The sequence below is a fragment of the Lissotriton vulgaris genome, chromosome 5 (assembly GCF_964263255.1).
Source record: "Lissotriton vulgaris chromosome 5, aLisVul1.2, whole genome shotgun sequence".
NCBI lineage: Eukaryota > Metazoa > Chordata > Amphibia > Caudata > Salamandridae > Lissotriton > Lissotriton vulgaris.
In genome coordinates, this window is record NC_141693.1 from 328,455,883 (window position 1) to 328,481,359 (window position 25,477).

The 25,477-nt window shown below is 45.4% G+C and overlaps 1 protein-coding gene across 2 annotated transcripts in view; it reads right to left on the reverse strand.

The window, feature by feature from the left end:
* Positions 1 to 1,205: 1,205 nt before the first annotated feature.
* The window catches only part of NBL1 (NBL1, DAN family BMP antagonist), a 94,099-nt gene continuing 69,827 nt past the window's right edge, over positions 1,206 to 25,477 (reverse strand). For both annotated transcript variants that reach the window (XM_086921569.1, XM_086921570.1), the window contains exons 3-4: positions 8,226 to 8,337; positions 1,206 to 6,800 (exon numbers count right to left, since the gene is read on the reverse strand). In XM_086921569.1, the coding sequence (XP_086777695.1) occupies positions 6,558 to 6,800; positions 8,226 to 8,337 (355 nt within the window). In that variant the 3' untranslated portion in view covers positions 1,206 to 6,557. The remainder of the gene's footprint in view (positions 6,801 to 8,225; positions 8,338 to 25,477) is intronic.

A 25,477-nucleotide genomic window follows, 5' to 3' on the forward strand; every position in this document is an offset into this window, starting at 1 on the left:
GATGGCCAGAGCCGGAGGAGGGCTGTGCACTCCCTAAGTGCGCTTGACTGTGTTCGGCCAAGCAGTCATGCACACTTTGCATGTTCTCTACTCGGCTGCATTACACAGCCTGGTGAGGAACATGCACAGGCTCCCTGTCCCAGTCTGAGCGCCGATCCACGGCGCTCAGACCAATCTCAACGCTGCTGCATTGCACGTTGTGATTGGCCCAGGGGAGTCTGTGTGCCCAGGTGCTTCCTGCTACTGGCTTGGCCTGGAAAAAGGATGAAGAGGACGGAGGAGAGGCGGCAGCCAGCCATCCAGGTAAGTTCTTTTTTTTCCTATTCTCTCGACCCACCCACCCTCCTCTTCCCTCTCCTCCCATCCCGTCCAGTAGCAACCACTACTGATCATTTATATAGTCAATCACTTCATTTCCTACAGGAGGTGGGAAACAATGATCTTCCCCCATGATCTGGGCACGTATCCTGCACGTGCTGGGGGTTCTCAAACTTGCGCTCGCTCACGGTTTCAGACCTTCAACCAACTAGTATACACGATTCCATACACCTGTCCACCCTTGCGCACACATTTCTTTTTCAACCACAATGGCCTGCCGCCACCGCCCTTGCCTCGCTCCACTCTGTCCCAGTTCTTACCTTTAGCCCCAGTTTTTTGACATGGGCCAGAGTGCTGATGACCATGCCAAGTGCATACCATCTCGGAATTATCATTTCTGCTGCCTTACATGCAGTATTCATTTACTGATGTGTGTTTTTATTTTATTCTTTTACATGTGAACAGTTCATAATTCATGACCAATGTCTTTACCATATTGATGGAAACTGTTGACTGCAATTGTTAACTGTATTTTAAAACCAAAATACTTTCTTAGAAGAAGAAATAGTCATTGGATATCCTAAAAATCTGGCATGGATCAGTCCACAGTGAAGCAATGTTGGACAAACCTGACTTACCGTTTCTGTGTAAACTCAACTCTTGTATTGCTCCTTCCTGTGCAATACTTGCCCTGTGTGCAGAGGCGGCAGACTGCGTTATTGATGCCTGTGTTACCAGTCCTGTGTCTGCGGGAATGCAACATACATGCTGTACGGCCCTGGGGGGGGGGCACTTTACTCCCGTAGCCACCCCCAGGAGCTCCCTGCCCTCGTGCGTTGCCCTCCCCCAAACATTCCATTACTTCTGGCACACAAATGACACACTGCAAAAGTAAAATCTAATTTATTTCTGAAAAACGTACACAAACAATTCGGAGCACATATGTACATTAAGTGTCATACATAGTGAAAATAAAGAAATGGATCCCAATTCATTTCAGCCAGAGGGCGAAATCCACAATAACATGGATAAGAAAACACAAGATATCAGATCTGCTAGGAGAGATAGCCTCACTCTTCCCAGAGAGGTGGTGTCCTCGCTGTTACCAGGAGAAGATGATGGCCCCACAGCATGCAAAGGAGGAGCTCCGACTGCCTCAACCCTGCTCGAGGAAATGTGATGTTCTCGCTGTTGCTAGAGGAAATAGGATGCCCTCACTGGTGCCAAGAGGAGGAGGTGTGATGCTCTCAATGCCAACAGAAGAGGGGATGTTATATTGTTCCTGCTGGCAGAGAAGAACTATCCTCAATGCTTCAGGAGACGATGAGATGATATCACTGCCACTAGAGTAGGTGGTATGATGCCCACACTGCTACTACCAGAGGAGAGGCAATAGCATTACAGCTTGGAGAGAAAGAGATGTGTTGACACTGGCAGAGCTGTGAGGTCATTACTGCTGGCAGGGGGGATGTGATTACCTATCTGTTCATGGAGGAAGGATGCTGGTCTCACTATTGACAGCAGCTTAGATGTGATGTACTCACTGCCAGTAGAGGAGGAAAGGTGGTGTCCTCACTGTGGGCAGAGGGGATATGATGCCCTCACTGTGCCAGGAGAGGCGATGGACTTGCAGAGGAAGAAGTGTGACTGACTTACCACTGGCAGAGATGCAATGTCTTCACTACTGCCAGACAGGGATGTGATGGCCTCACTGCTGCTACGGGAGTTGATGTGTTGGCCCAACTGTTGGCCGGCCAGATGTGGTGTCCTCACTGCTGCCAGAGAGATGGTGCTACAGAACACTGACACATGAGCAAGAGACATCCTCATGAAAGACCATCAGAGGGTTAAGCTACACCAAGACTGGCCCTAGGCCGCCCACATTATGTGCATGAAAATAATACAAGCATATACATAAAGATCTGGAGGTCAAATGATATACCTGCATGTGGCCGACTGATATGCCAAAGAAAGGCCAGAGAGAACTCAATAAGACAAAAAAAATTCTGTAATGCTTTAAACACATGATCAAAAAGATGTGACGCAAAGGAACACAAAACTGACCATTCAACCTGCAAGTAAATCCAATACTTTAGCACACTGCCATCGTTTGATATCCAGTTGCACTGTTACTGGCATGTGCTTAGCCTGCCTCCGATCTCTTCCTACCCTCGTATTGATTTATTACAGTGATACCCTTATGTATTAAATGACTGAATGAATGAAGCGCATCTCTGCAGCTTGAATGACCTCTTTGCGGCTTGTAGAAGTGAGCGCACCTGGAATATTAGAAAAGACAGGATTCAAGAGGTCTTTGAATGGTAGATGGTTACACTCAGGGCACATATTCATGGGAAGCACATCCCTGGAGATCCTCTACTACAAGGCCTCTACCTCCTTTCGAGGTGCAGACAGTCTGGTTCCGCTGGCTGTCTGGGATACAGGCAAACCCTAGTAGGGTCCAAGTGGAGCTTCCAGGTCTTGATGCGTTGAAGGATCCTCAGCCGACAGCAGCCCTGAGGTAACCGCATATACAGCTCTCATAGGCATTCATGATTTGTGTCTGTGGTAAATAATTCTCCCAGGTACTGTGCTAGGTTCTGGACTGTTGGAATACTTCCAAACTTTCTCTCCAGAACCACATACAAGCCTGTGACTTTTAAAACTATATACATCCCAAAAATGTGCTGGAATCTCAGTTCGATTGTTGCCTTTTAAAAAAAGATTTTGAGACAAAAACTGTCTCACACCCTCCTGGTCAGACTGTAACCCTTACATTCCCTGCTTGCTCAGTGGGGCATGAAGATGATATTAAAACATCTTCTAAAAATCTTTTAACTCCCAGTCCAGCCTCAGCCAAACTGTTTTGGGGTGGCGGATCGTGCTTTGTTCGAATGTGTGCATGGAATGTTTTCCGGAGAAGTATATTTTGTTGCAGATAAATTATTTAACTTTGTTGTGGATGGTGCAGAATACCTTAATGGTGACAAGAATGTAGGTTGTTTGTCCATGTTTTGTCTTCAAGGGATCAGAGACCCATTTTTTTCAAAATTACAAGTCCAGCAGCATCGCAATCAACCTCTTGAATGCAGAAGATTTAATGTTCGAGCAGCCATGATAGAAGGAGTCAAGATCAGGGTTAAAATTCATGGTATGACCCATTACCACCAGTGTCAGGCCCTCTAGAAGATGGAGGAGTGGGCTAATGACCCACTGACCGGTCTGGAGGGCGGTAGATTGATAGTTCATTTAATGCTGGAAAAATGGTTGGAGTTCAGTCTTTCATCGTTAAAAAGCTTCTTGACATCCATGGATTGATGGAAGACCAAACCACTTCTAAGAGACCTTATTGATTTTGCTTTATGGTGATCAATAAGAGTTGAAGATCATTATTTTAGGCGATATAATACATATTATGAATGTCAGTTATAATAACGAGGCGGCAAAGTGATATACTGAAGTGGGTGAGCGATTGGGAAGATCCTTAAAGAGCTCCACAAGAAGCTAAAGGGAACATGTAAATAAGCTGAGCCAAAGCAACGAAGACAGCATGGGATCAATGAAGAATTATCCAGGAAAGAGTGTAGAATGGCTCTGAATACTTCAGAAAGTAGGTGGGCAGGGTACGAACCATGAAAGCTTTGCAACCATATAGATGTTCAAGGAGCCATGTCCTATGATTATCAGCTGCTGCAAAAGAGTCATCCCATACCTCAAGAAAAACTATTTCTATCACGTTCCCACAGCAGAAGCCAAACTATAATTGGCTGAAGGAGTTGCAAGGTGATACAAAGAGGCAAAATAAAATATTTCTAAGTGAGCCTTGATATGGAGGGAGAGAGGGGGAATCGAAATAGGTTGATATCTTTTCGGTGGTAGTGGGTCTCGATGGAGATTGAGTTTGGTGAACCAATTACCTATGTTGAAGGTGACCCAATTATTTTACTAAGCGAGTTGTGTGAGACGAAGATGTAGGTGTACCAGTTAGCGATTTAGGTGAGCATGTCACTTGTTGAGGAGTAGTCACAAATGGCAACAAGTGACCATGGCGGTTATAGAATGGGTGTCTAGTCTGTTTTGATCAGGGGATGTTACACTTTGCTGCTGATTTTGGGGAGGGAGGTTTGAGAAGATGTGCCCCTGTCTATCACAGACTAGTTGGAATTCTTTATTTTAAGGTCCAAGAAACTTGTGTTTATTGACTTGGATATACTTTGAATATCTTATGGGAGCAATATTTTGCAATAGTTAGACTCTAGGCTAGGAGGTCTTTTTTTGAGGTCGAGATGGCTTTGTGGTTCTCGGTAAGGTTGATTTTTGGAATGTTTAAATAACGGCCCGCCCAATTGTTGGTCTTCTGATGATATCCTTGAATTCTATAAGGTCCATCTTTGCCAACTGAATGAATTCCCATTGGTACTTCTCGCCTTTCACCAAACTTCCTGCTTAGCATTCCATTGATGTGTTGCAAGCTGGCTATTGAAAGTAATTTGGTTGATCTAATATATGGCTCCTTTGAGCCTTTTTATGGCACCCAACTGGCTGGATTATAGAATGCTGGTGAGAGCGCATTAAGCATGCCAAGGAAAGATGCTAATAAAACAGCCATAACATACTAATCAAAGGTCAGCACTATGCCAACAAAGAATTAAAACAAAGGCGCTAGCTCACCACTGGTCTTGCAGACAATTATGTGGAGGGGTCTCTAATAATCTAGGTACATGAATATCTAGAAAGAGGTGAACAATATTTTAAAGTGGGGCTATCAAGAGTCACTTGATCCGGAGACTACTGCGAACAAGTATGGTTGCAGACAATGGTCAGAAAGCAGTGGTCACACCATATGGGATTAAGTTGTTCTCAGTGATTCTTGTTCATTTTATGGTGTTGGACACCAGTGCCTACATTGCCTCTTCCCAATAGTCTGTATCCAGGTCACCGAGTGCGTAAGCTCTTATTGTGATAAAAAACCTTGGTAGTCAATAGGTGGTCATATCATCAGTACATGTGTGGACTAAGCAGCAGTTGCTGAGAGGTCATGATCCATAGCAACCATACCACCACCTCTGCTAATTCAGAATCTTGGTGGATGAGCTGTGAAAAGTACCCCCTTACTTATGTGATGTAGTTAGTTAGTAAGAAGTGGTACATTTCCAATGACTAAGTGCTGTTAGTACCTGTTTTGAGTGGTGGCTGCCTCCCTAGTGAGTGGGAAGTACTTTTTAAGCTAGGTAGCGCATATTAAGTTAGTGGAAAAAGACAGAAGTGCTTAGAAGAATGTTGGGTGGTCTATATTTGGTGAACAATGAGTGAATTGTGGTATGTAATCCAGTAGATAGGGCTGTAGTTGTGAACTAGTGAATGGACCTGTGGTTGTTCGCCCAGTGAGCTGAACTGTGTTTGGTAACACATTGTAGCATGGTTATTGAACTAGGAGGCTGCTTTCTAGTTATCAGCCCAAAGAGATGAGATGTGGTTTGTGATTCAGTATGGTCTATAGATGTATTACACAAATGCACTCCAATATAGTTATTTGCCCAATTAGGCTGGTCTGGAATTAGTTACCCACAAAAGAGATGTGGCTCGTCACAGAACACACTAAGTTTTGGTTAGGAAAGTTAGTGCCAAAGTGGTTTAGGCTATGCTTAGTAACCCAATGGGCCGGCGTTTGGTGAGCTATAGTTAGATAGAGGCTATTGCCCTAGTGGATGATGCATAGCGTTTGCTACATGTGTTTTTTTTTTTAGAATGAAGACAAGTGAATCACAATGTATAAACTGAAAATACTTTGCATGCTTCGAACATGTTGCCTTGGCCGTGAAGTACACTGTTCAGATTTCTGTTCTCATTGTCTCACACGCACACACACTCCCTCACCCATGACTCTTCACTTCAACAAAACACATTGAAGTGTATCCACAAAATTTGACAGGATGTGGGCAGATGACCTCCAAAGCAGAGCCCAAGGGGTTCAACAAGCCCATCCTCCTATGACTGCCGGCTTTTGTCACCCACTCCCAACTCCGTTCTTCCACCCCTCAATATTCAGTCTTTGTGCTCGGGGAAACCACAATAAGCAGGGAACGGAGTACTCTCTCTTCCGAGTCCAAAATCTCTAGAAGTTCTACTCCTCTAGACATGGCCCATCACTGTGACCTGTGTGACGGATGCATACAACGCGTGGGATACACAGTGGGCTCTGTCCACATAGGAGCAAGGTCAGTGTCCACAGTCTGAGCTCAGTCCTCGCTCTCTTCCTCATGCGGTTGGTGCACATGTGACTCGTCGGTCTGCTGCTGTATGTATGGATGGTTGTGGCCCCCCTGGATTGGAGGCAGAGCCTCGTCGGCAGACAGTACACTGAAGAGCGCACCCTCATGGCTGGGGTCTTTACCACATGCCTGGCAGCTGCAGCGACTTATCTTCTCCACTAGTTTATCCACCCTGGGCACATCCTCACTGCCCGGACACTCAAGGGTCACCTAAAACATAGGAATAGAGGTCAGAAGAGGGAACCAGAGGGTTGGCACAATAATGTGACCTCGTTTAATAAAGGTAGAAGGTGATTTAGAGCCACATGTGAACCTATAAAACAGGTAAAAAAACTGCTTATCTTCAGAGCAAAGAAGGAGGACAGAAAAACAGACTGTACCATCATGTGAACCATTGACCAGAGGAGAAGGCTTCAGAGAAAGCGATTTGTGATAGAATGTGAATCCCTAAGATTTAGGCGGTGCTTTCATAGAGGGACTGGGCTAAGGAAGTGAACCCCTAAATTGAAGAAGTCATCTGAGGCCAGTTAGGCACATAGATTTCCGAGACAATGGTACACTGTTTGATTGGCCTAGCATTAATCGGTGCCTCTTGCTTGCAATGTGCTAGTATAGTTTTGCTGGCTCATGCAACCAGTCAAGATCAGAAATTATATTAAGGGGTAGCAAAATAAATAAAGAGTTCTTACACTAGGAATTTCTTGCCACTAGACTAAGATAATAAGAACTCAGAAATAAGTGAAAAAGAGCAACATAAAACCACCAAATCACATAATAAATTGAGCAGAAAAAACAAGTATTGGATTTGCACCTAAATTTACTTTCACAGTTGATGGATCTTAGACAGAAAAAGAGTTTTAAGGACTGGCAGACTTAACAGAAAACTATGTCCTCCCACCCAGGTATTATTGAATTTGGGTAATACAAGGAGGTAAGCAGCAGAACACAGTCCTAAAAGGCTGATAATGTTTAAAACATTCTTAAGGGTCTGAAATCTCACGTGAGTGCTTAAAATATAGGAGCAATCATAGGAGTAAATGGAGTGTGTGTGAACACCTGGAAGAGAAAAGGATTTGTCGGAGGAGGGATCATGTGGACCCTTAAAAGAGTAGTTGGGAGACAGTGGCTTGATGGGCAGAGTGTAAACCCAAAGAAGAGGAAAAGTTAGAGGTAGGGAAAAGGTCATGTGAGTCCATAGACGAGATGAAATGGCTTCTTGTGATTTGCTAATAATGTTAGCGCCTTATGAAGAATCTGCATAAAATTTGGAAGTCACTTACTGCATCTAGCATTTGCTCAGTTATGCCAAGCTTAAGGCAGAACAGTCAATAAGGGGGGGGGGGGCACAGTCATTTACGGTTAAGTAAATTAAGTATTTTCTACTTTAGGTCTTGTGTGAATTTTTGCTGTTCGCTACAGCAAATACTATTTACTAAAAATACACAAATTGCTTTACTCTTATTCTATACACATTCACACTGGATATATGATAGAGAGATAGAGATAGAGAGATAGATATGCACCCTTAAAAAACAAAAGATATCAACAGTGCTTTGACAGAGACTTTCCTCATTTCCTCGGACAAGGCAGAGGAGTCACCTGCAATGTTCCTTTGTACTCCATGGAAAGACTTACCACATTCCATACGGACTCTGCCGGCATGCACGAGTCGCAATGCACCAGGGACTCTGTGGACTGGGGGAAGGTGTTAGGAACACTGTAACTGAAGCACTGTCCCATGCATGCCCTGTCAAGAGAGAGAGAGAGAAAGAGAAACTGGAGTACCAGCATAGAATGGTTCTGTAGAGCATCAACCAACAAAATAATACCCCCATCCCCCCCAAAAAACACTAACCCTGGGACCTGGAGCAGCATTTTGCCGAGCTTAAAATCACAACAATGGCTCCTCATGGGGTAGCAAGATCTATATAATGCAATTACAATAGATTATAAGACCATAACACTCAGCAGCCGCACTGTCTATTCTAGTTCATACAGGCTGCTTAACACCTTAAGTGCTGCGCCCGTCCAGCGGCACCACTACCTCGGGAGTGCTGCCGTCGGCCATTGGACGTTCCAACTGCACCTGCGCAATGGAACGTTCAGCACTGGAGCTGGACGTTCCATAGCCGTTAAGGTGTTAATTATTCCATTTACTGCTGAACACTCTTACTCTCACATAAAACAAAGGTAATGGTCATATCCATCATCCGGTACTATTCCAGTCCACAGCTATAAACCACCCAACACCAATTAAACAGGCACAGAACTGAGGAGATCTGCCACATACAGGTGGCCAACAAAGGAATCTAATGTAGTCCAACACTGTAGGTCCCGACTTGCAACATACTACGGCCACTTCCTCGCATCTCACAATGATCATCAGATTTTGGGATGATATTAACAACGTCCATCCCAGCAGATACCTCCACCACTTCTCCCTTTAAGCTATGCCTGCTCAGGACCATAAACTTTTGACACATCTCTGAATGGACAACCCAGTACAGTAGCCAGCAGCGTGGACTGCGAACATAGAAAATGGCATAAAGGGACCTGGAGAGCTACTCAAAACCGTCAGCTTACTGAAAACCATAAACTGTGCCTATACCTCACATTTCTTCCAACGTCTCTGCTCAGCGCTGCGTCCCATAACACAATAACAGCACCTCTGTGGGAAGTATTTTCATGTTGTGCTTGATGACCACATAGGAACCAAACACAGACTAAATCCTTTAAACCACACTTCCTACACGGTGTAGCATGCTACCCAGTGCGTTAAGTGGGATGAAAAAACAGGGGGGGGGGGTCTATCAAAGGGGTGTGGCCAATGTAATTAAGGGTGTAGCTTAAAAACACATAAGCTAAAAATCTGTGCTTAGCATATTGTCCCTCCGACTTGTAATTTCCTGCTCCTGTCATTACATCCAGATATATCATACAACAAGTAACATCATACCTGCAAACAGTTAGGACTATTGGCTTTGTCAATGGCTGTTCGTTGCATAAGATATATAAGCAGCAACTATGGCTTCAGGGGCGGCTCTAGGCTCATGGTGGCCCTGGGCAGGGAGCGTAGGTAGGGGGCCCCAGAAGAGGGGGTCCGGGCGGGGCGGAGCACGGAGGACAGTGAAGAGGGGAGGGTCAGGGTGTTTGGAAGCGGAACAGAGCTGGAGGCCGCCAAATCCATGCCAGGGGCCGCCACGCAAATATGTATCCATCCTCAGAGGATTATTATATTAAGGCTATATATTGGCATGGTGGCCCCTGGGGTTTGGTGGCCCTGTGCAGGTGCACAGCTTGCACATGCCTAAGGCCGCCCCTGATGGCTTGTAGATAATATTGAAAAAGCTTCCACTTAAAGCCCTGGTGACACCACGACAATGTTGCTGCTCCTGTTTCAAAAAGAGAAGGGAAATCCAGAGAGAAAAAACAAAGCTCACCGGGCATGACGTCACTTTTCCACTAGTGAGAAGTGAGCAGTGTGAGCACGCGCATATCGATGTGCCTGTGTCACTCCAGTCCGTAAAAAAAACGGACCGCCACTGCCAGGGCACAAAAGAGAGCCCGATAGAGACCCGTTTTGAGTTCCCTTTGAAAAACTGCAGCTGCTCGGACCCGGTGAGACCCTCCCACTTAAAAGGCTGGTTGCTACCCATGTAGACAAGTGCTTCAACGCCCCACATAGGTGTAGTAAGCACTATATAAATGTAAGTGCTATATAAATGTTACAATCCAACACTTAAGGCACTTTCCCAGGCAGGCCCTTTAAATATGAGAATAGAGAATGAAAGTGTTGTGGCATGAAGTTCTGGACAATGGAAGCCAACTTGGAAGAGGAGAGTTATTTACCAAAGTACTGTCCACCGGAGGCCCAAAAGGGACAGAGGGGAACTCTTTAACAAAGTACTGTCAAATGGAGGCATACAGCGGGCTCTTTACTAAGGTACTGTCCCAAGGAGGCCCATCAGGAAGAAAAGGAGAGAACTGTATCCTGGGTACGATCCAATGAAGAGCTACAGGGGAGAGAAGAGGCAGCTCTTTACTCGGTCCTGTCCAGAAAAGGCCCACTGTGGAAAGAGGGAGAGAGCTGTCCACTGTGGACTGTGCAAGTGAGGTCCTGAGAGCAGGGAAGGACACAGCTGTCGTCAGTGGATCTGTTCTAGTCAGACCCTGCGAGGAAAACGCTGTACAACCAGGCGCGTTGCGTCCATTGGGGCGTAGGGGCGTAGCCCCACTAAGCCCCATGGACCCACCGCGTCGTCACTAAAAACCAAACACAAATATTTTAAAAAATTGCGCTACCTGCCGGCCGGGAATCTGGGAGACACCCGACTTTTCCGGAGTGAGGGGGTGTGGGGGGGGAAGAGAGGATGGGCCTGCTGCAGCTGCGCAAGTAGGTTTTTGGGCACAAACATGCCCACGCATGCGCAGATTGTTTCCCTGTGAATTTGCCCTTAGAGAGAGGACCAGGGGGCGGGCCGCAGCCCCCGGGGTTGCACAGGGCGACCACTCATGGTGCCCCCCAGCCAATCCTGGCGCTGCATACAGCGCCAGGATTGGCTGGTCAATACATAGCCCGGGTACATAACCCCCTGTCTGGGGGGCAGAGCTCTCTCCCTCCCTCATACTGCGGCCTCTGTTTGTTAAGACTCCTTCATTTCCAGAGCCAATGTACATGGGGTGCTGTTGATAAAGACGATAGGGGAAAAAGATGAAAAACGAAACTTTACATGTATTGTAGTAAAATCATCCACTTTTTAAAAGACTGTCCCATGAAACCAGAAATCCAAATTAAAAGTTATACAAGTGAAAGTCAGTACGTGGAAAAAGAGAAGACCTATTAATGATTGAGGCCACACTTTCAAGTTCTCTTTATGTAGTGTCCCGGATCTTCTTGACCCAAATAGTGCAAAGAGCACAGCAGCATTTGTTTTTGTTTATAGAGTTAGTTTGCAGAAAGGGCAAATATTAAGATTCAGCCAATGATTGACTCTGGGGCTTCTGGTAATTTTGTTGATGCTCATTTTACTAAAACTATGGGAATAGCTATTGAAAATAAAACAGTTCCAACGTAGATTGAACCCTTGGTGGGTAAGAATTGACATGTGGAGGTGTTTGGGACAACAGGACGCAGGGATTATTTGAGATCTAATTGATGCCTTAACTTTGCTGTCGGCCATTAATGCTGTCACTGTGTGGATGGGTGGGCGCAATGGGTGCATGGATGGATGCATGCATGATGGGTGGATGGATGGATGCATGAATGATCGATGCGGGTTAGATAGGTGGGTGGATGGGTGGGTGGATGCATGAATGAATGATGTATGGATGCAGGATGGGTGGGTGGATGGGTGGATGCATGAATGATGTATGGGTGGATGCATGCATGATGGGTGGTGCATGAATGATGTATAGATGCAGGATGGGTGGATGCATGAATGATGTATGGATGGATGCATGCATGATGGGTGGATGCATGATGGATGGGTGGATGCATGAATGATGTATGGATGCAGGATGGGTGGATGGGTGGATGCATGAATGATGTATGAATGATGTATGGATGCATGCATGATGGGTGGATGCATGATGGATGGATGGGTGGATACATGAATGAATGATGTATGGATGCAGGATGGGTGGGTGGGTGGGTGGGTGGGTGGATGGATGGGTGGATGCATGAATGATGTATGGATGGATGCAAGGTGGTTCGGGCTCGCTCGCTGCGGTGCAATATGCAAATTAATTTACACCGCACCACTTTCAAATGTCACCAGCCGCCCCTGTGTACAACACATGGCCCAGGAGATGCGGGAGGAGGGAGACAGAAGGTCTCAGTACAAGAGAACCCATTTTTTGTAATTTTGTTTTTTCCAGTTTTATAATGGTGCAAACTCGACCCGAAGGTATTGAAGCGCGTTTCATGAGCACCAGTTACATTACACAAGGACACGTTAATTTTTGGTAAGCGGGGGGGGGGGGGGGGGGGGGGGGGGCTGGGTGTAGCCCAGAATCACGGGTTGCTGAGTCGATGCACAGACTCGAACTGCATCCCCAGCTCCATAATCGGCAGCTCCACTGGCCGTTAGTCCACATCCTATGCAAGGGGACCAGAAAAACTGGAGGGGTGGAGGGGAAGAGAGATAGAGTAGATTTGCAGAAGAGTGGGGGGGGGGGTTGAAGAAGACAGACAACAGGGAGAAGAGCATATAACTATGCGGAAAGAGAGCGAAAGCGATTATAACACTTCCATTCACAAAAGCCTCCCTTGTATGGATGACCTCACAATCCGGTGCCCTTCCAGCACGTGCAGATGAAGCCCCACCGAAGCGTGCCCGCATCACCCCGCGCAGAAGCAATCTGCACAGTGTGTGATCGATGGCTCGGCAGCTTTTGGGTCCCAAGTCCTAGCACAGCGCGGCTGCTTGGTATTCATGAGCCATTTGTGGAGCAGGTTCATGCTTTCCAATAGAGACGCTCAGTGGAGGGATTGTGGATTATTCCTTTGTGAGGGGGAAACTCGGTGGCAGATTTCAGAACAAAAAGAATACATTGGTTCTGCCAGCAGCAGGAATAGCATCAAAGGCTGCGTATCCGAAGCCTTAGAATCTGCGTTTCGATCTGCATGGGTGCATTCCTGTCAGGAAACCATTAGATTAGGTTTGAGCGGGGGACGCGTCGCAAGTGAAATGGAGGGTGAAGAGTGCGCTGACGAGGCTGTGAAATATGTGTATAGTACTTAATGGTGAGTGGGGACGAGTCACAAGCAACGCGCAGACCAGGGTTCATCAGGCGGAGAGGTATCCGGGCAATATTGTTTTTAATGACCCCGTGGCTTCATATTTTTTTGGTCCATGAATTACAGTCTTAGATGATAGGACTAGAAATGCTGCCATTTTTGTTTGTTTGTAGAAAACAGTGTTTTGGAATATTTATTTTTAACGTTTAGAACATTTGGAGATTTGGCAACCGTATTATTTTAAAGACTACTATGAAAAGCTGATGGTTTGAGTGTATAATAGCTCGACCCAGCCATGACTAGCATCTGCAATTTTGTATTGAGCCCCAATGGGCAGACTTCGGAAGTTTTTTTTTTCTTTTACACACTTTGTTTTGTGGGAGTCTAGTGATTACATATTTCCATTTTTTTGCAGTTTTATATACGTGAACCAGACCCAAAGGTACTGGAGCGCTTTACATGAATGAGCACCAGTTACACCAAAGAAGGATACATTCAATTTTTGTTTTTTAGACTCAGGGAGATAAAGTAATTTGCTAACAATCACGTGATGTCGAGAAGACTCCGAGACTCGAACCTGCCTCTCAGTTCCAAAGTCGGCAACTCTGGTTGTTATGCCACATCTTCTCCTCACACAGCACATTTATTTTGGTATGATTTGAATGAACTCATATTTGCAAATGTAAAAAAAAGGGGAGAATGGGACCAGTGTAAATTTGAAAAGTGTGAGGCACCACAATCATAGTAATTTAAGAGGACTGCGTGGTGTGAAGGCTAATTGCATTCGAGGTTGTCCTGGTCTTGTGAACCGTGTGCCTTACAAGCTAAGCTTAGCGGGCATGAACTGATAGAAGCTTTTAAGTTCTTTCCAGGAATCTAAATTGGTCACAATGATGAATGTATTTCTGCTGTTTAGACTGACAGAAGTACCTTCCGGGGAGAATAGTTCTAAAATATAAAACCTGTAGTTCTGTAGGCATGTATATCTTCATATATGTAGTACCTTTAGTGCGATCTTTGACACTGTACTGCTGCTTTGTGGCTAAGTCCAAGATACAGTTAATGAGTAAGATTAGATAGGTAGCCTGGTTCTGGTGGTAGGGGGCGACTGCTACTGCATTGTGACGTGGTGTTCTTTAAAGAGGTGGGTCTTCAGCTCTTTCCTAAGTTGGAGCAGGTTTGCACAGGTTCTGGTGGATACAAGAATGTTTTTCAGATCCCAGGTGCACAGATGGGAGAAGCCTGTTACCTGATGATTTTTGCACTTCTTTGCTTCCGGCTTCATATTGTCCTGGCTGCAGGCGTACCAAGAGCTACCGGAGATGCTCATTTCGCCAGCCAGGTCGCCAATGAATGTTCCAGCTGTCCATCTTCTATCAGCTTGCTCTAGTTCCAAGTGCCACCACCTTTAGTATATGTGGGGACAGAGGCTCGGAGAGATGAAGAATTGGCTAGAACCGAACGAATGGTCAGTTGGTGGAAGCTGGTAGCAAATTTCAAGTCCGCAGGTGTCACTGTCTGCAACTTAATCACTAGCGGGCACCCCTCCAATCTGGCTAATGAATTGGTTTTAAAATTTAATGAAATGTTTAGCCCTGTATTTTTCTTCATGGACAAACCATGTAATGCTATTGAATGGTTTTTCCATAGTCAACCAGGGATGACCGTGGTCTGACCACGTAATTTACCAAACACTTGACAAAGGAAAGATTACAGCCGAAGCACTGCTTATTTTGTGCCACTGCTTGCTAGTGAGGAGCACTGCTTTCATTCTTGGGGACTAGCACATTTTAGCACAACAGGACACTGAACCAGTCCTCGTTTCAATGTCCTTTTCGCGGAGGCCAGCCTGTCACGTCACTTTCACATCCTCTCATACAATCATTACATTTTGCAATCCTGAGGGGGTAAGACAGAGCTTCAGTGCTGGCCCGCCCACAACCACTTGAGACTCCTCCAATTGGCTGAAATATTTAGTGGGCGGTCTCATATGGGGCATGCAGACTTTTCTCGGTCTCCAAGACCACTCTTGGTTAACTTCCTCTGTGCCACCGCCCCACCAATGTAACCCTTCACTACAGCCCCCTTAAAGATGACAGCTGCTAGAGGCTGGCATGGCTCTTGACCATCACAGACCAGTGAGCAGTCCAACATGCAACAGCAGGGACCCAAGGTACCAGTGGATGAACCGTGGATGCAAGGGAATTACCCTCTTAGCTGCAGGTGGGTGACAACCAACACAGTTGTCACACCTGGAAATGGCAGCATGCAAACCTGTGGCACCAGACCACAGTCCCATACACAGGTCAGCCCCCAGGGTTGAATGTGAGGCCTAAGGCAACAGACATGATGCAAGGAGACCTGCTCTGGCCGGGTGAGCCTCCAAAAAGCAATGGTCAGCCAGTTAGCATAGCTACAGACGCTTACGGTTGCTAATGTCATTTGTGTTTTCATTGCGCATATGTGTGACATTTCAAGGAATATTTTATTGCAATTCAATCAAATAATGTTATCTGAACATAATTAAATGCATTTTAGAAATTAATGCATTGTAATTGCAGTTATATGGCGCTTATTACCCCTGACGAGGCATTGAAGCACTTTACGCCAGGCAGCAGCCTGCTCCAGAACCCAAGGTTAGTCGCTAATGCAGTGGAATTTTGCTTTTGGGATGAATCTTGTGTTAAGAAAACGGTCCCCTTCATTTACTCCAATTTCATTGTGATGGATTAAATGAATAGGCGTTAGGTGTGATCATTAGTGGGGACTGGTATGAGAGTTCACACAGGTGGTTGGTGGGAATACTAGAGGGGATTAAGGTTGGTTAGGTTGCAGATATGACTTTCGAAAAAATAAGTTGTGTTTTTTTTTTGTTGCAAATGATCAACTCTGGTGCAGTGTAAAGGCCTAGAAAGCGCCTTGCCATGCTTCCATAATCTACTTCGCCATGATGAATATACTAGCTGTTTGTTGGCAGTGCGTCGGTGTACTGTAGCCATAGGGTGTGCTATTGCAGGAAAATATTTCCAGCAGACATGCTGCTCGGACACTTCTTCTGCTCAACAAGCAAGAACTTGTTCAGACAACTTCATAGAAACTGTGGAAACAGTCACATTCCTCTCAAAGCATTCATACCAAACTTTATAAATGTATGACTAAACAAGAAAACCCCTTTGCTTGAAGGAGAGTGTTGTGTGTCTAGGACAGAGAGCACTGCGACATGAGCAGGACAGATGGACAGCCTATACCAGTCTATTTGTCCAATGAGCACCAGGAAATCTTTCATAAAATCTGAATTTGTTTTTTTTTCTGCTAGCAGCAGTAGGGAGGAAGAACACACCAAAGCGAAAGATTGATGTTTTTTTACTTACGAAGCCTCCATTTATATGACTGATACAAAAGGGGATGATGGACGGAGCATTTGAGCAAATCAAACACTCACCCACAGTCAACTGATCTGGGTTTAATCCATCACCATTCTTTAGCTCACTCCGCCACCCCAATTCAAACATGGCCATATGCAAATCAGTCTGACCCTGTGCTTCATGGGAACAGTCCAGCCCGAACTGCCAAGCCATATCTTCCCTGGACCGGAAACAAGCAACCTGGGACCGGTTTCAGATTCATAATCCTCATCAGCCCGGCTATCTTGAATCCAGTGGCCAAGTGAGCAAGGGACTCACGTCTGAGCATACCCTGACAACTTATGGCGAACAAAGCGATACAAAAGGGTATGATGGACGGAGCATTTGAGCAAATCAAACACTCACCCCGAGTCAACTGATCTGGGTTTAATCCATCACCATTCTTTAGCTCACTCCGCCACCCCAGTTCCATTTATATGAGAGCATGTCCGGTCTTGAGAATAAAGGCTTCACAAACGATCAACATATTGAAAGAGCAATTGGTATTAAAAAAAGAGCAGTATATTTTCTTGAATTAAAGAGGAAGAAAGTATTTAGTAGCGTCTACAAGTGAACAGTATGTACTTGGAAGGTGGTACATTCAATTTATGGGTGATTTTGTAATTCGATTTTGCTTCAGAGTTTGCACTGGGCTGAGAGTAGGAGGCTTCAGGTCCTAGTTTAGGTAACATGAAGTGTGGTGATACGTACCATGGACAGCACATGTCCACTGGAGGAAAAATTAAGCCAGCATGCTTTAAAACGTGCCTTATCCACGTGCTTCTGATTTTTGCAAGCTATTCTACACGTCACAGCATTTCTTTTCAAGCAGCGAGGGGGACTAAATATCCACTAAGGAGTTCAATCTAGACTGTATGATTACGCATGCAGTGCTAATCCACTGCTCTACAGGCAGTTTATCTACAACTTTATAAGGTAATCAATATTGTTACCACTAAGCTGGCCGCAACCCTGCCGCCAAGCTGTCTCGCAACCCTGCCGCCAAGCTGGCCCACAACCCTCTCTAGGGGCCATATGTATCATAGTTCCGTTTTGCGAATTCTAAATAGCGATTTTTAAGGAATCGCTATTTAGAAATCGCAAAACGGTATGTATGAAAAAAAGAATCGCATTTATTTTGCGATTCCTTAATCTTCCTTATTTGCGAATTCGCAAGTTGCGAATTCGCAAATAAGGAATTATTTCCCATTCATTCCTATGGGCCAGGAGGCCCATAGGAATGATTGTGAAATGCATTTCATTTTGCGATTCGCAATTTCTAATCGCAAAATGAGATTGATTTCAAGGGTGCAGGGGTGTCTCAAGGACACCCTGCTGCACCCCTGAAATCAGCATGTGTATGCATATAGTGCACATATATGCCCTATGGGCATGTATGTGCGTCACATGCCACATTCAAAAATGCCAATTAGTGTATTTTGAAAAGAAATCGCAATTTTCCACCAACTGGAAGTTGGTGGTAAATTGCGATTTCTTAAGCTAAATTCGCTACAGTAAAATGCTTCATACATAGCATTTAAGGAATCGCAAAATTGCGATTCCTTAAATGCTATAGCAAAATAAGGAATCGCAAGTATTTGCGATTCCTTAAGATGTGATTTTTTGATACATATCAATTAATGTAAAAGAGCCTTTTGCGATTCGCAAAGGCCGAAATTCGGCGAATTTCGGCCTTTGCGAATCAAAAAAGGCTTGATACATATGGCCCTAGGTCACGGATCTTTACCAGCTAGCCAACACTTCAGCATAAATGTGGTAAATGCTTCCTCAAAAGTTATAAACGCCTCCCGGGTTATTGGTCTCCAAGAGTACCATAGCCACCGGTAAGCCACTCCCAAAAGGATACCTCCTCCATCAATTGTCGGATGGGTTTCAGTATTCAAAATCGGAAGCTTCCAGTGAAACGGGGCGCTCTAACTCTTTATGGGCAAACCGCTGCCAGATGGAGGTTGTGCATTGCACTACATCCCGATGTTCACGGGGAGTCCCGCCCCCTCAATCAAGAGCTCCAGTAGACATTCGACCATCACCACTCCTGACAAGAAGTGCTTCTCCAAGTTGTCTTCAGGATCCAGCCAACGGGCCACAAGTTGTAAATGTACTGCGTAATAATACAGGTCAATACTCTGGGCTTCCAGTCCCTTTATTATTATTACATTTCTTATATAGCGCCAGAATCGACCCCCGAAGGGGTATCTCCGCGCTTGCCTTGGGAACCCGTCCTGGTTTTTCCCTGTGAGATAGCCCCTACAGGGCATCCCCAAGGTGAAAGCCAGGCATCCCGCCGCAGGGGGCCGTTGTGGAGATTAAGCAAGCTTAATGCCCAGAGTTGCAGAGTGTGAACCCATGATTAGGTCAGGCACCGAAGCGAGAATTATCGAGTCTGTGGACATTTTGAGCTCAACACCCTGCCGCGTCGGGAATCGAACCCTGGTCCCGGGTCTGACCTCTGCTTCAGAGTTGTCAAGGCCACCCTGCAGCGGCCGCCGCCCACAAGAGAGATAAGTAGGAAATCCTTGTCCAGTGGTGCAGAGTCTATTCATAATGAAGTCCTTTAAATCCAGACTCAAACACCATATAAAAAGGAAAATCTGATAAAGCACTCAGACTCTTGTGCGAACATAACAACTCATCTCCCTCTACAGAGTAGTTTACTAAACTTATTCCATAAATAGTACTTCCTACAAGGAGTTTACATTCTCTTTGGATTCGGATATGCCCATGACAAAACATGTTCAAGTTATCATTATCTGAATACAGCTTCAGTTATAAATGTTTTTTTGAGGCAAAAGCCCCCAATTTATTTAGTAACTTAGTATAACATTTGCTTGTCACTTTGTAGCCACTTTCGAAAGCTTTGAAAAAGTTTGGAAAAGCTAGTACCATAGAGGGCATTAGAAAGACATGTGTGCCATGTTGCCCCTTTCAGACTTGTAGACCACATTTGATAAGATTGTCTAACAGTTTTTTGTTGAAGACCATGGCCTAGATCAAGTCCGTTCTAGTGGAACATAGTTCAGACCTTCTAGTAGCATTCATCACTAACCTCAGAAGACTGAAAAGCAGCCTCTGTTCCAATGTCATTTTTTTACGCAAAACTTCATAACAAGTGGAGAAGTAATGTAAATGATGACAGACCTTTGAAGTGAAAAGTGGTGATGTGGAAGGTCGGTTCAGAGAAGGCAATTTAATGATGGACGACTGGAAGCGGGCGGAAGTCAAGCCCCTCCTCAAGAAGCCCACGGCCGACCCAACCGACCTTAAAAACTACCGGCCCATCTCCCTACTCCCCTTTTCTGCCAAAGTCATGGAGAGACTTGTAAACGCTCAGCTGACCACCTTCATCGAAGAGAACTCCATCCTAGACTCCTCCCAGTCTGGATTCTGCAGAAACCACAGCACCTAGACTGTCCTCCTCGCCACCACCGATGACATCCGCATACTACTTGACCAGGAACACACCGCGACCCTCATCCTACTAGACCTCTCCGCAGCCTTCAACACCGTCTCTCAACACACACTCACAGCCAGACTCCATGATGCAGGGATATGAGGAACCGCCCTCAACTGGATCCGATCCTTCTTCTCTGGCAGAACCCAGAGGATCAAACTCCCTCCCTTCCTCTCCGAACCAACAGAGATCAACAGCGGAGTACCCCAGGAATTGTCGCTCAGCCCCACAGCTTTTCAACATCTACATGGCCCCCCTTGCCGCCATCGTCAGACAGCATGGGCTCAGCATAGACTCATACGCAGACGACACAAGCCTTCTCCTACATCACAGCCAAGACCTGCAATGGGCTCCCAACAAACATCAGACGCTTCCCGAACCTGCACACCTTCAGGAAGAACCTCAAGACCTGGCTTTTCAACTGAACCGGAGCTGCGCCCCCTCCCCCAGCACCTTGAGACCCTCACGGGTGAGTAGCGCACTTTACAAACCCTTGATTGATTGAAAATGTTTTCTGGAAGACAAAGGATACATTTTCACTAAAGGGAGAAGCTCTTGAGAGGAGACAAATTTGTTCTGCTGGTTTGTAAGAAATTGGATTATTAGGTGTGCAGTTATTAGGTCTACAATTGTCTCCTTACTGGGAGCCAAGTATCCTACTGTAACATTGACTATCAGGGTAGTGAAGCAGAGCAGTCCAAGGCCCATTCAGGTAAAGTGGGTCGGGCTAGTAATCTCCATCTGCTGCCCTCAACAACACCCGATGGTCCAGTCAGTGCTTCTTCTTTGAAAAAGAAAATGACATTTATTGCACACACACTACTGAAAATAAGTTGATCCCCAGGTCATTGTTTTAATCCCCTGGGAGACATATGGTTACTTTCTAAAAAGTATTTCCAGGAGGCGGGCGTCTTCACTTCCTGCAGGCCTCCACAATGCATTAAATTTACGTTTGTAGTGCTCCTGCCCAGACAGGGGCAACCACAAGCATCAAACAGTGTAATAACATGTGCGAGGCATTATGGGGCACTCCCAGTCAGGGAAAATGCAGATTTGAAGGAAAAAAAGTGACGAAAGCTGCTCACCGGCTTATCAATGCAGCTTGGTGCTGCACATCTTTTCCCCTGGTGGTGTTCTTTTTGTTTTGAGGTGCCGCAGTCCTACAATTGCACCCAGATCTTCGGTTCTCCAAGAGTCTGCATGAGGAGCCCACTCCTGGCTGCCCAGCCGACTCCACGCTCGCGCACCACAAGTGTAGCATGCAAAACCCAGTGTTTACTTTGTTGCTCCCACTGTGAACACAGCTGGTCGCAAGCAGGAGCAGCCTTTCATGGCTGGTGTGCCCGCTCATGAGGAATATCTCTGACCCAGGGATGTGGCCCCAGCATCTGTATTTCTCTTGCATCCGGCCCCATAGGATAGGGTTCCCAGGTCTGAATGAGCCTCTGGAGAGGGGCACCATGCACGCCCCTCTACAAATAAAATTTCAATATAAGTTTTCGTTACCCACCAGGGGCTCGGCCCTCGATAGGGGGAAATCTTGAAAATACAGCAGAGCACCACACGCTTGTTTTCTCCATCTAACAAATTAAATTAAGCAATCTTCCAAGTTGCATAACTCGGGCCTTATTGGGCTGGTTTTCTTGATCTTTGGCTTGTTTTCCTTTGGTTGGCGAACTCCAGCCATCACCAGCATTTTCACAAGGATCCATCTACTCCATATACTCCTGAGGGACAGCTACAGGCAAAGTCCACCAAGGGCATCAGGTGGCTTCTCCCTTCAGCTCAATTTGAAGGTATCAACCCAGGCTGTCTTGTAAGCAAAACACTAGCTATGTCAAAACATTATAATATACCAAAGAACAGTCATAGACTATAACACAACAATAAACTTGATATCAAAAATAATTGGTTTTAATAAAAAAGATTAATTTCACAAATGAGTTTTGTATACATGATGAATTAGTGCAATAAAACAGATATTCTTTATAAATAAAACATATGAGTTAAAACCAGAAGGGAAAACATTGATGTTTATCCTATCTAATATTGTTGAGGCTGTGTCTGTCAGTCAACGCGTTTCGACACGTCGTGGTGTCTTCATCAGGACAAATTTATGTGCAGCTAGATTTTTCTGATGGAACTTGGTTTTATCGCTCTTTAAATCTCCAAAATACGTCCACACAAAGTGAGGCACCTCTTAAAATTCTATACTTTGCGGCATGTGAAATCTGTATGACTAGATTTCACTGCTCCCTTCTCACTTCCTGTGGACCAAGTTTTCTTTTTAATGCTTTTCACTTTAAGGACACGTGTCTCCGCTTAAATAGCTTCAGGGTTTTGCAGTAGAACACGTTGTGCCGGTAACTAATGTTGATAAGGGGTCGCGGACTCAAACAGAGTTTATATTTGTTCTTTTAATGTTTTTCTTCCTTTTATCGGCTCGTTTGCTAGGAGCTCCGTTCCTGCGGCGCGTAAAAGCCGAAGGTGTATCTCGGCTGGATTCGGCAGTAACGTTAAAAGGGCATAAGCTGTTGCCGCGACTCAAAAGTTCTCCTCCACTTACACGAGTCTCTGCAAGGCGTTCGCTCTCGTCTAAGTTCAATCAGGTACCGGCTGGTTCGTGAAAAGGTAGCTACCAGCAGGCACAACGTGTTCTACTGCAAAACCCTGAAGCTATTTAAGCGGAGACACGTGTCCTTAAAGTGAAAAGCATTAAAAAGAAAACTTGGTCCACAGGAAGTGAGAAGGGAGCAGTGAAATCTAGTGATACAGATTTCACATGCCGCAAAGTATAGAATTTTAAGAGGTGCCTCACTTTGTGTGGACGTATTTTGGAGATTTAAAGAGCGATAAAACCAAGTTCCATCAGAAAAATCTGGCTGCACATAAATTTGTCCTGATGAAGACACCACGACGTGTCGAAACGCGTTGACTGACAGGCACAGCCTCAACAATATTAGATAGGATAAACATCAATGTTTTCCCTTCTGGTTTTAACTCATATGTTTTATTTATAAAGAATATCTGTTTTATTGCACTAATTCATCATGTATACAAAACTCATTTGTGAAATTAATCTTTTTTATTAAAACCAATTATTTTTGATATCAAGTTTATTGTTGTGTTATAGTCTATGACTGTTCTTTGGTATATTATAATGTTTTGACATAGCTAGTGTTTTGCTTACAAGACAGCCTGGGTTGATACCTTCAAATTGTACGTTTTTCCCTGACCCAGGATCTTTATCCTTACCAGGGGGCCCTTGTTACTTCACAAAAAAAAAAAATTCTCCCTTCAGCTCTCCATAATTTTGGTGTTGCCGCCATCCAGGATCTTGCTCTTAGTCTTACCATTTTATATTGGTTTATAAGTGTGGGTGGAAAATGCCAGCCCCCTCCTGGCAAATCCTAGGATGCCACATAATCTCAATACCCACTTTCCTGCTCAGCATTCTGGGACAAGAACATACAAAAGATCCCTTCTCCTGTGCAGATCTAATGTATCCACCCAGAGGTGTGACTATGATAATGGACAACCCCTGCCTTGTGGTCCCTCCAAACCAGTTCATGTGCAGCTTCCCTCCCACTGTTTTTATCATGTATGTTTGTATTATGTTTTCAGTGCAGACCACAATTGTAATAGTACCATGTTAACCTAAAACATGAGGATTACAAGTCAGGTGCATGTCACACTTGGGAGTAGTCCACATTCAAATATAGAGGCAGATAAGCATTAGTTGTGCAGACCACGATCGCAAATCACCGGGCCTCCAGACATTGAGCCCCCTCCTGTTCTGCTGCCCTCAGCCACCTGCTCCATATTGTAATCAAACTTGCTCGAGCAACCATAGGCCTTATATACCAATCGTTCGGCCCGAATGCACCAGTCCATGCTTAATTCCCATTCGTGGAGGGTTGGGACCATTCTGTCTCCCCCTCCACCCGGATTGTCTGATAAGGTTACGCCTTTCTACGGTTTGCGCTACGTTCTACATAATTAGCATATATTTATCAAGGGTATGTTCCCAGGCAGTACCAAATGTGAAGTAAGAACCACAGGCACGTTTATCACCGCAGATATTCTGCAGGCTAAGCTGCCCTAGTATCCATGTGTCCATGGGCAGCCCCATATTGTGGGAAGTAGTGTACCCTCCTGCTTACAGCCCCTTTGGCGTAGATCATGGTCACATCTACCCCAGGTGGAACAGCCTGGTTCTTGTGTAGTAAACCTTGTGAAGAATCTTCAGTTGGACCAGCCTGAATCCCACCAGTATGGCCACCTCCTGAGGGTACCTCAATAACAATAAACATCTGTTATTCAGCACCAAGATTACCTTCCGGGTGAACATGCACTTTACACACATTATGTATCTACAGGTCGCCCCCAGTCGTAGTCATCCATTCAGCCCAGGTCCGGTTCCCACCTATTTCTCAAATTGTCCACTTCCTGGAGACTGTTGCGAGAAGCGTAATGTAAATTTGGGAGACCACATGGTTAATCAATGGAGCCGCTAGCACCCTGTATTTCAATGGTGTGAACTGGGTTGCATATCTGGGGTATGAAATATTTAAAATGTTATTATCCGAGGTATTGACTTCTGGCTAAATCATAACTTCTCTTGCAAATCCGAGAAAGGTACCATTTCACCAGAGGTCACCCACCTTGGACATGCCCAGTATGCCCCACTTCCTGTAACTCTATACATCTCAATCCCTTTGGTGCCTCTACCTTCCATACAGGAGTCTCCAGCATGAGCCTGTTTTTCGACCTCAAGAGAACTTGACCACTGTGGCCATGTGGCACTTTAGATTTTTCACCCCACCCCCTTCATATAACCTGTTGACGTGGCCCACAGAGTCCATTGCCCACAATGCCAATAGCGCAGAAAAAGTCCGGTCATTAACCAATAACAGCTTTGTCGCCCAGTACTAGAGCCGCAGACTTGGAGTGACAGTACATCCCTCCAGATTCTTCCTAGTTAAAGTGACCAGCTCAATTTTGGGTTTCCTCCCTCCTCCATCCCCCAGCAGCAGTCTTGTTGCTTCATTCACCGAGTGGAAGAACCTGTTCGGACCTTGAACGGGTATTCTGCAGGGCGTAGTTACACTTAGGGAGGTATATCATTTTAAACAGGGGCAACCACTGCCAGTGGCACACATCTACCCTGTAGTTAGAGTATCCTGTTCGAATTTTTGCAGAAGTTTAGCGTCTGATCCGTGGTTACGTAAATCCAAAAGTATGTAAAGCCAACCTCTCCCTATTTCAGGGG